At 43.2% G+C, this 10,514-nt stretch overlaps 1 protein-coding gene across 1 annotated transcript; it reads right to left on the bottom strand.

The window, feature by feature from the left end:
- Positions 1-398: 398 nt before the first annotated feature.
- On the bottom strand, positions 399-9,196 carry TMEM179 (transmembrane protein 179). The gene is made up of 4 exons (XM_065685535.1): positions 8,895-9,196; positions 5,088-5,225; positions 3,468-3,546; positions 399-981 (listed from the first exon to the last, which is right to left on the bottom strand). The coding sequence occupies exons 1-4, from the start codon at positions 9,194-9,196 to the stop codon at positions 802-804; spliced, it is 699 nt and encodes a 232-aa protein (XP_065541607.1). The 3' UTR covers positions 399-801.
- Positions 9,197-10,514: the final 1,318 nt, after the last annotated feature.

Below are 10,514 nucleotides of genomic sequence, written 5' to 3'. Positions count from 1 at the left end.
AATAGTATACAATGTTAGGGACCAAGTTACATTTATAAATGCACAAGCATTAATACTACCTGTTCAGCCTAATTTCTTAGTATGCAAGCTTCAGCAATTGCTAGCTACATTATACTTCAGGAGTCATAATAAATGTTGGTCATGCCAAAATTTAAGAAAAAAAAACCCACAAAAATTCTCCACCATCCATCCTACTAATACAGTTTTTGACAAATACTGTAATAAGATAGTGGTTTCATGAAATTCATTAACATTGTCCCATATTAAATATTAAGTCTGGAACACAGGTCTCTACATTCTGAATGAGCTCAAAATCAGAGCAGGAGCAATAGGTTTGTCAGCACTGCATACATACATATAGCAAAAGCAGAGACAGTGAGAGCCCGTACCTGGACCAGAGCTGCAATTATGCAAAATAAAGTGAGAACAGGGGTGGCTTTACTGGCAAAAGGAAGGAGAGGGAGAGAAGAGAGACTGGACACAGGCATAGTGACAACTGTTGTTGCAGAATAGCTTGAAGAATTATCCTGGACTCCGTAGCCTGGTATTGCCAGCTCAGTTCACAAAAATGGCCCCCAGCCCAAAAGGCAGTAGGAGCAATGCTGGCAAGAGCAGGTTACAGTATCTGTATTATAATACGAATATTTCTGCAAACAGTTTGTCATGGAGGAAGTGGGTGATTCTCAAGTACATCTCTTTTCAGGAAAGAAAAGTTCTCCCACACTTAATATCCTGATTCAACTTCCGCTCACACTACTGAATATTAAAATCTAGATCCTGCCCTGGAAATTTGCTTACACTTTAGATCATGCCACTTTTCTCATCTTGCAAAGAAGATCGTGAAGAGGATCTTCCTAGCAACAGCTCCTTCTCATGAATCAGGCTATCTAGCAGGTCTTCCTGTCTGTAGTTGTGATAAACCTTCAGGAAAGCCAGAATGGTAATTCCCAGCCACGTCAGCCAGGCAGCCCAGAGACCAAACTAGAATAAAAAAGAAATTACAAAGAGGTCAGTACTGTGTTGTAAAAACAAAGTCAAATGTACAGGTGAATATCAAAATCTCAGCTGGACCAAACTGCATAGAGTCACACCCAGTGAGGTCCTGACCCTGCTGATCCTCCACACAAACTATTCCTAGCTTAAAAGAAAAAAAATTCTTACGTACTAGAAAAACCGAAGCAAAAAAAAAAAACTACTAAGTACAATAATGAAAAAAAGAAATGCGTATAAATGAGGTGCATCCTCTGAACTTCCCATATCCAACATTCTGGCCAGCACAAAATTCTTGGGATCATTTCACTTTTGTTACTTTAGAATTGCAATATGATTTGAGGCACTTTTTAAAACTGTCTTCCCAAGTCCCTCAGGCCTTCCACTATCCCTGCAGAAGTGTTAATGTTAAGGTATTTATATTCAAATTATTGTTGAGAAAATTTTACAAATAAAACCTTCACATTTTGGGGTAATTGTTTCACTGTGAACTCTGAGAGCAAGAGTAACCCACTACAGTGAAAAATACAAATATTTAAACATTTCCAGACAGTAATATAGCTGTGTACTCCAATATTCAATTTAGATAAGCAAGGGACACTATTTTTTAAAGGGAGTTTATGTTCCTATATATCTTACACACTTTGGAAATTCTCTTATTTCTGCCCATACTTACAATTATCTCAGTTCACCAGTAAAAAATAGTTTTAAGTTATTCTACAAACTCTGGAAATAAGAATATAATAATTTGGCTTTATATGGCTATATCTAGAGAATTGGAAGCTTTACATTCATATCTTAAGCACCACTTCATTCATGAAATATTATCTTATAGACATTCAGATATCTGTTACTACTGTGGCCTTCTCAGCATGTTTGGTATGAAAGAACTTACTTGGATTTAACCAAATTCAGTAAAAATCCCAGAGCCATTCTGATGTGCTAGAAGCATCCAAATAGAGGAAACATGACAGATACAGGGACAGACACTACTTTTAAGTAAAGCCTGCAGTAGGAAATTATTGCACTTATAAGGAAATGTTTGCTTTAGCCCGTAAGTCTAGTCTATTCTTGAGTTTTTATTTCTACCGTTTCAAATAATCTTATTTATCCTGCAGAAGCAAACCTATTCTTGTCTCTTCATCCAACTCTGATTACCATACCCTAGATAACAGAAAACTGATGCAGAATTTGACTTGGGCCTTTCTTCAGTCACAATCAAGATTTACTTTGATATTATCAGGTTCAGCTTTTAAAGCCAAATGGTGTTTTTCTGGAGCTGTTATGCTTCCAGATTCTTCACATTTGGTTGTTTGTGGAGTTTAGTGGCTGCAGCTGGGTGGAGCTAGCCTGCACTACCCAGCAGCATCTTGGAGGGATGGGGATTGATATAGGGAACCACATTCAGTGGCTTAGGCTGATCCATCTACACTGTGGTATACCAACTCTCCTTCAACTGCATGTACCTTTAATTTTTAGGCATGGCTTCTTGTTAGAGAAATTACTTTTCTTGTATATAGATTACCAACCATCCACCCATAGATCATAAGGTGGACACAGACATTTAGTTCTCATGAACTCAGATCTATAGATCCGTAACAGGCTGACTTCTGCTACCTTCCCACTAGCTGGTAGATTAGGGTCTAATAGCAAAATCTGCTGCAAAATACAGCTTGGCCTTGGGCTAGCTTCATATAAAGACGTCACTTTGACAGTATATTTTGGTCCATGCAGATACATCTGAGCTGGATATCCACATACCAGTGCTGACAATGAAGACACAAAACTAGCTTGGGTCCAAAAGGCATGGTTATCTTTGAGGAGTGCCCCAGGCAACCTAATGCTTCTTCCCATGAGCGACAACGTAAGGAGCATGTGTATGGGTGCAGCCCTACATGGATGGGCCTATCCTCCTTGCAAATCTAGTGTGTGCTCACATGCACAAATGCCCAAGTCCCAGTATTCACTGATTTTGACTGTTAACTTAGAACTCGCCCATTCAGTAGAAAGGTCTTAGTGGTCTAATTCTCACAGATGCATTGGAAAACAGCTTATCTAAATGACAGTAATATTTATTTTCAAAGGTCTGATATTTATATAGCTCAGACCATCTCAGAAAAACTCATGGAAGGCAAAGCTAATAGCCTCAGACATTATTCTGAACAGCAGTGAAGAGCTCCAGGACACCAGTGCTGCAAGTTTTGCAGAGTTCATCCTTTGGAGAAACAATAAATTTTCCATCATGAGTAACAAGATCAGTGGCAGAATCAGGTTTTGATACATCCGCATGCAAAAATATCTATTTTGAATTTAGAATGCAAATGTGCCCATCACTACCATCCTGATTCAGCACTTACTGAACTCAGTGGAAACATTCTCATTGATTTCAGAGGAATGGTAGGTCAGCTCCAGCAATCCCAGATCAATGAGAAAGTGGCAAATGAACTGGAAAAGAACTATGACCTAATCTGACCTACCTGTGCAATAGCAAACTGGTCATAGAAAGCAGAGTTTTCTAAGTTCAGTTCAAGATCTATATCCTGTAATTCTTCACAGCTACCCAAGGAAGGCATTTGGAGGGGAAAAAAAGAAAATTATTTAAGAGATTTCAAACAGGCAAACCAAATGCAAAAAGAAAGCAACATCTTAAATCGGTTTCTGTCACAACAGCAATAGTCCATCAAAAGATATTTAAGTTATCACAGTAACCAGTTTGCTTGCCAGTCTTCTCTAAAGCTAGGCTAAAAGAGGCATGTCATTACTTTCTTTACAAAAAACTGATGTATAATTATGTAACTGATAACATCAATTTTCCATAAGTGGAATTGTAACAATTATTATGCAGACAGTACTCCTAAAAACCTCATCGCCCACTATCCCCAAGCCTCCCACATATACACATCTGGCATCACCCCATGTTGGTTGCTTCACCCCTCAATGAAACAGAGCGTATGAGCCTCCATTACCTTTTGACTTCATCAGGAAAAGCCTCAGAAGAAGCGATTGTGTGGGTGTTTTTGTTTCAGATGCTCCAGCAAGGAGACGATACTCTGATGGTAAGATAGAGGCTGCCTACAGATTTTACAAGTAACTTGGACTTTTACTGGTGTGAAAAAATTCCCAGGATTTTGAGGTTGTCTTTCTAGCTCTTGGTTGATTTCTGCAGCCTCTTCTCTCCTTTTCAGTGCTGTCGGCCATCTTGGGTTCTTATCCGAATATTCGATTAGACATTTTTGTAATTGAATTTTTAACCGAATATTCGAATAATTCGATTAATCGTTGCAGCCCTAAACAGAACATTTACTATGGCATTTTACAACATATGGCAATGCGCAACATAAATCTATGCTTTAAGTAATATGTTTATTTAATATCATATGACATAAAATGTCACTTTTTCCTCTCTCTTCGTTGCTATTTGTTCAATAGGAAAAAAAGCTACCTCAACTTATCTTGTTTCCTATAAGGAGCATAAGAACCATTGGATACAGCAGACCATTTTAGGAGCTGCACATTTTGTTCATTGTAAGTATCAACGATCTGTTGACACTTACAAAGCACTTTCAATTCTGTGGCTCTCAGGACATTCACAGCACCTTTACGAGGCCAGCATCTTCACATCAAATTTTGGATGACAGTGCACTGGGGCACAAGCAGGATGAGTGACTTGACTGCTGTCACACAGTGGGTCGGTGATAGAGCCAGGACAGCAAGCCAGGAGCCCTGACTTCAAGTCCCCTGCCCTGCTTACAAGACCACACTCCGCCTACTCTTAGGGCATTTCCAAATCTAGCTCTCCTTTGGAAACAAAACATTTTGAGCTAATGGATTTCTTTTGCATAAAATAATGAATCTAAAAGAGACCATGAAATTCCATGGAAACATACTTTTCTTTGTGGGGTACTGAAAGCAGTATATAAATAAATATATTCAGGGAGCAGTTGTTCCAGATGAACGAAATTTGGATTTGCACATTACAGATGCCTTCTCACCCTTGCTCACCTTGCATGCAATAAGTACAGTTTGTAACACCACTGTTCACTTGTGCATATACGAAAAAAAAAGAAAAAGGAGAAAATGTATTCTTCAATACTCACCTATTTGGCATGCTTCCTTTTTCGGTAATTGCATCACACCACATGTTAAATCCTACACTCACTATAGTGCTAGCAATAAATGTGATAAACACCACAAAGGCGCTGATCAGCAGATTCAGGAAGGCATAAAAGAAGGAGCTGCAATAAAAAGGAAGAAAAATGTAACTCATAAACAGCTGAAACACAACATCAGCAGTCTCTCTAAGCAGCCTACCCTGAGCACAAAGATATCGGTTTCCATTTGAAACACATCTGCTTTAATTAAGAACACCTAACACATTGAGAAACTACAGATTATTATTTTGAGTCACATTATCTTTATATATAAGTGCTTTTGATTTTGATATTTTTTTTGTCTTGAGAGGATGGTGCTTTAAATATATAAGTGGTGATTGTTCATACACAGCATGGCTTTTGTTAGCTGTAATGATGAAAATCACCATTTTTTAAATAAATGTCATTAACTTAAATTATATAGTAAGTGGAGCTAAAATTATTCCATGACTAATTATGTCCCCATGATAACTGGAACAAAAATTGCCTAGGAGAAGGAAACTAAAAGTAAAAAATAAAACAGTACTGATCGCTATAATCATTTTAAGCAACATAACACAAGGTAGTGTCATCATACGAGAACAATCTCAGTTTTGTGGGCAATTTGCAGAGCAGGCCAGCTTCTCCTGGAACTTCTCTGGCTTTGGTGTTATTTCTGGCAGCTGAATATCAGTTTACCTCAGCCTTGTTAAATCTGCCCAACCAGGGCTAACTCTACGTAAATGCTGTGTTTGAAGTGGTATGTGGTAGGATGCTTACAGTGGTCCCATAAGGCCAGGGAATTCCAGCCTCACTGTTTAACTTCCCCCTACTTAATTCTAGCTAGTGAAAACTTTCTAATCCTTTTTTTCATCCATCTGACCAAGCCCTTCTCTAACTGAAACTGCCCTACGTGGCACTTGGAAAGTCCCATTACCTAAAAACTGGACGTCTACTCTAGGTTGGAGAAAGACTGGCATCTCCAGGAGGCAGCTCATCCTATCCAGGTTAGGTGGTAAGGATGAATATGATGATTTCCCACCAGTGCCACTTTCATTATGCTGGGGATAGAAGGAGTCTACTCACCACAGAGAAAACCAAAACAAAACAAAACCAGCAATTTCTTTTCCATGGTGACTCATTAAACAAAAAGCTGAGAGGCTTTTTGAATCAGTGTTTGAATCCTAGGAATGTTCTGGGCTAGACAATCCTAATTTCTACAGGTGAGGCATATAAGGAGAATTTCTTTAAAATGAACCAGTTACCAGTAGGGTAATGTTCCTGGTTTGACATGGCTTTAGAGGGGTAGCCTAGCCTGGATTTCATCCTGACTGTTGCTAAGACCATATCCACTGTGTGCACCTCAGCATTTTATGCTGGCCTGAGTGTCAGAAAAGACTTGAGATGTCCACTGAATAAAAACAGAGCCGACATCAGAATTAGTAAGAGCTCTGGAAAAAGAACAGTTACTAGGATTATTCAGTGGATCATCACCAGCCCAGGACCTCTAGTTCTTCCTCTGCTTCCTACTCTGCAGCAGAATAGATGCCAGGGTCCAGAATCTGACCTTCCACTGCCAAAGCAGGGCTTGATTTGTACTTGGCAATCAGTAAACATCACTGTGTGCTGGAGATTCATAAGGCCAGGGCATCCTGGTAGAGAACTGTGCTAAACTGGCTCTCTTCCTCACCTATTTTTCTTCTTAGATCAGAATTTCAAGCTACACATCCCAGACTGAATGAATGCCCTGTAGTAATAAATGCTTAGAGTCAAAGTAGAAGTTGCTTTGCATTCCTGGTAATGAAGTATCTGAGTTGTACTTCTACCTTTCAGCTGAGCTAAATTGTCCCAGGCCCAGAGCATGACTGGCAGCTAGTGCTTGCTTTTTCTACTCCTGCAAGGAACTTGAGCTCTGTCTGTCCTGGAGGCAAGGGGTGCTGAGACCTTTTCAAGAAGGATTTTTATCAGCAATCATTCATGTGAAGATTGGCCACCTTGCTAGGATGCATAGGGTGCCAACCCTGCCTGCCTCTGGACAGCTCACCCTGGGGCTGGCCCAGCAGAGGTGGTCCTGTTCAATAGGATCAGCAGTGATGTCATTGTGATTCATCCTCAACTACCTCAACTCATCAGAAATGGCAATTTTCATTTGTGGTGAGTACCTCACATTTATCTCTACATCCAAACAGACCTGGTTTTGTGCCCATTTGAAGCATTAACAAATGGCTGTCTAAAATCAGAACAGTGTGTGTCCTGCTTGACAGACAGCAGCAGATCTGGTACAAGACAGACCTTCTTTCTTACTAGGAAAATGCTGTTTTTAAGCAGCTTCTCTCTCATCTTGTTTTACCATTCTGTGATGCCTATGGTTATCGCATGCCAACTTGCTTTGTCTCTGGGACAATTTTCAGGGGCCTTCTGAACAGTTTTGAAATAAATAACCACATCTAGAAGTAGGCCAAATATCTGGCCCAATTTTCACTATTACAAGATTTTTACTGCTGGTTTCTTCCAAAAATGAACTAGTTCTGAGCTACAAAACTGAAAAAAAGCATCTGGATCTAACTATCTCGTCACCTGAGGAAGCTGAATTCGAATGTATCAAGAAGTACATGGTTATGTTTAGAACTTGTAAGGTAATTTTTAATATGGAAATAAGTTTCTAGTCTATACTTACAGCACGTTTTGTCATTAGGCAGCTTGAGGGTGGTCAGAAAGAGCCAGAGAGACAACACTGCTACACAGTTCCCAATATTACCAGCATCGGGGTGTTGTACAAGCCCAGATGTGAGTAACAGCCACTGACGCAGGAAACCTCGAGGACAAATAGATCTGGACGCAAGTGATTTGCCTTTGGCATTTTCCTTAAACCATGGGGAAATAACTTTCCTACTCTAGCCAGCCACCAGTGCATACTCCTGCCTTCCTATTTTTTGTGCAGCTGGATGCTTGAAGGGCCCTGGACCCGTAGCACCCACAGGCTGGGTTACCTATGTCAGGGGCTCTATGCAAGGTGGCAGGATAGGCCACCAGAGAGGCAGGCACAGAGCTCCGGAGCTCTGTGGACCACCAAGTCTCTCACTATTCCTGCTGGGATCTGATGCCCCTTGGTTTGCCTGAGCACAGTACCCAGCTGCCAGTGCAGCCCTGCGGCTGCTGCAGGGAGTGCTCAGCATTGCTCTCGTGTCGTAACCAAGCAATGGTTGTTCTCTGCAATAGTTGCCATGTCCACCACAAAAGAAGGAAAAATAGAGGGGAACCACCAACTTCTCCCTTCTGCCCTCCACCCCACACACCCGCCCCCCACCCCCCTACCATGTAAAACCATACTGTCTCAAGGCTTTTTACACACCTGATACACACCTTGGGAAGGCCCCCTTTTACAGGCACATGTAGTGGGACCACGGTCAGGAGACACCTGCTAGCCCCAGCCTCCAGCATCACCCCAAGACACCCTCCATGCCCATCACAGCTTTGCTGGCCAGATGCTGCCCCCAGACTGCTAAAGGTCAGCGGGTGCAGAGCGGTGAATCTGTCCCCCTACCCAAAACCCATGTAGAGGAACACCGTCCAGAGAGGGCCCTGGACACAGGTGGGGGTGTACGTGGTGTGTGTGTGCAAATAGACACAGGCAGTACACTGCCTCACCCCAAGCACCTAGGGAGCAGGATGATCTGGATGGTGCAAAGCCCAGTGCTTCACACACAGGATGCTCCCACTTGCCCCAGCCTGCAGGAAGAATGGGCACACCCTGCCTTCCCCAGGGATACTTACTCCTCATGCCCTTTGCAGAGGAAGAAGAGGGTCCTCCAGGCCTGCACTGTGGCCAGCAGGAGGGAGAGGAGCCCGGTGAAGATGCTGAAGCGGCAGGCAGCCTCAGGCCCCCACTCTTGTACAGTGAAACGCTGCCTCTCCACCGTCAGGTTAGCGTTGAGCCACATGCCCTCGGTGAAGAGCAGGCACCGGCCGTGGAAGTCGTTGCCATTCTCGGAGAGGGGCACCACCACGATGAAACTGAAGAGGAAGGCCAGAAAGTAGCAGATGCACTGAGCGAAGAGGAAATTGCTGAGCGCCATGTCTGCGGCTCTGCGCAGGCAGACGGAGGGAGGGAAGGAAGGAGGGAGGGATGCAGAAGGGAAGGATGCAGGAGGGAGGGATGCAGGAGGAAGGGATGCGGGGGAGGGGGCGGATAGTGGGATGAAGGGAGGAAGCCTGAGGCAGTAGGGGGTGGGGAGGGAGGATGCGCAGTGCAATTCACTGCCTCCTCCGAATACAGCTGCTGCTTCTCCCGCTGCCCGAGCTGCCCCTACTGATGGCTTTAGGGCTTGCGCGGGGAGCAGAAAGGAAAGAATGTTGTGGGGAATCCCCCCCTTCTTCGGGAAAATCTGGCCGCTGATACACCCCGGCGCTCAGGGGGTTAAATCAGTCTGTGCCTCCCCAGCAGGGCTGGGTACCACAGTGGGGTATCCCCCTAATGACATACGACACTGATGTCACCAGTGTTGGTGACACGCAGCCCTCCACTGCTGCGGTTAAAAAAAAGACAGGAAAAAGAAGGGGGGGGGGGGGGGGGGGGGAATTTAAAAAAAAAGAGGGGAAAAAAGATAACCCCCCCCAAAACCAAAAGCAAAAACAGAAACAAAACTTCACCCTGGCTGCTGGATCCCAGCAAGTTTTGGCCCCAGTTTCTAAAACTCTGGCCACCAACCTTAGGTGATGGCAGTAAGAGACAGGGTGCACAGCCACCTCAGGACCTGCAGGCTGAGTGGATTTGTTCCTAACCCACCTAGTCATCCTCCCAACAAGGTATTGCAAGTGTCAGCAAGAGCAGAAGTAGAATAACTTTCTAACTTTTGTTGATCTTTGGTGTCAGTTGGGGACCCAGGGTTGGGATTACCTGCGTTGTCTCCTGGCTAGCTGATGTAGCAGGAATGAAAGAAAATAACTCTGAGCTCCAGCTGGACTTCAAGCTGAGAACAGACCAGCACAGCAATGGTATGTGCATGGCAGGGACAGTTGCCACCTACTTGATTCCCCGAGATAAGCATCCACTTCTCTGCACTGTTAGGGACCAGTGCCCTACCCCACACCACTCTTAGAAAGACATCAGAGCATCCCCTCAGACGCAGGGCTCAAACTGCATGGCTAGGATATAAGAAAGCAAAAGGCGAGAGGAATGTGACTTCTGCTCAGTTACCCACCTCCCAGCACAAAAATCCAAATGAAATTGATGCCAATTTGGAGTTTCCCCTCAATCACAATTTCATTTTTCCATCTAAACATGAATCCTCTTTTCGATGCAAGACACCGCAATTCATGTCCAGTTCCAGGTAAAATTATTTCCTAATTCAATTTCCTAGCCATATCCAATCTGAGATCACCTGCATGTCTCAG

This window comes from Lathamus discolor, chromosome 6 (genome assembly GCF_037157495.1).
Source record: "Lathamus discolor isolate bLatDis1 chromosome 6, bLatDis1.hap1, whole genome shotgun sequence".
NCBI lineage: Eukaryota > Metazoa > Chordata > Aves > Psittaciformes > Psittacidae > Lathamus > Lathamus discolor.
This window is presented reverse-complemented; position numbering and strand designations above follow the sequence as displayed.

What these genes read in the sequence shown, in the direction of transcription:
- TMEM179 (XM_065685535.1), bottom strand. Translation starts at nt 9,196, where the DNA reads ATGGCGCTCAGCAATTTCCTCTTCGCTCAGTGCATCTGCTACTTTCTG. An exon ending in CTCTGCAAAGGGCATGAGGA is followed by an intron (nt 5,226 to 8,894) that starts GTAAGTATCCCT and finishes TTTTTATTGCAG; the next exon opens with CTCCTTCTTTTATGCCTTCC. An exon ending in AAAGGAAGCATGCCAAATAG is followed by an intron (nt 3,547 to 5,087) that starts GTGAGTATTGAA and finishes TTCCTTGGGTAG; the next exon opens with CTGTGAAGAATTACAGGATA.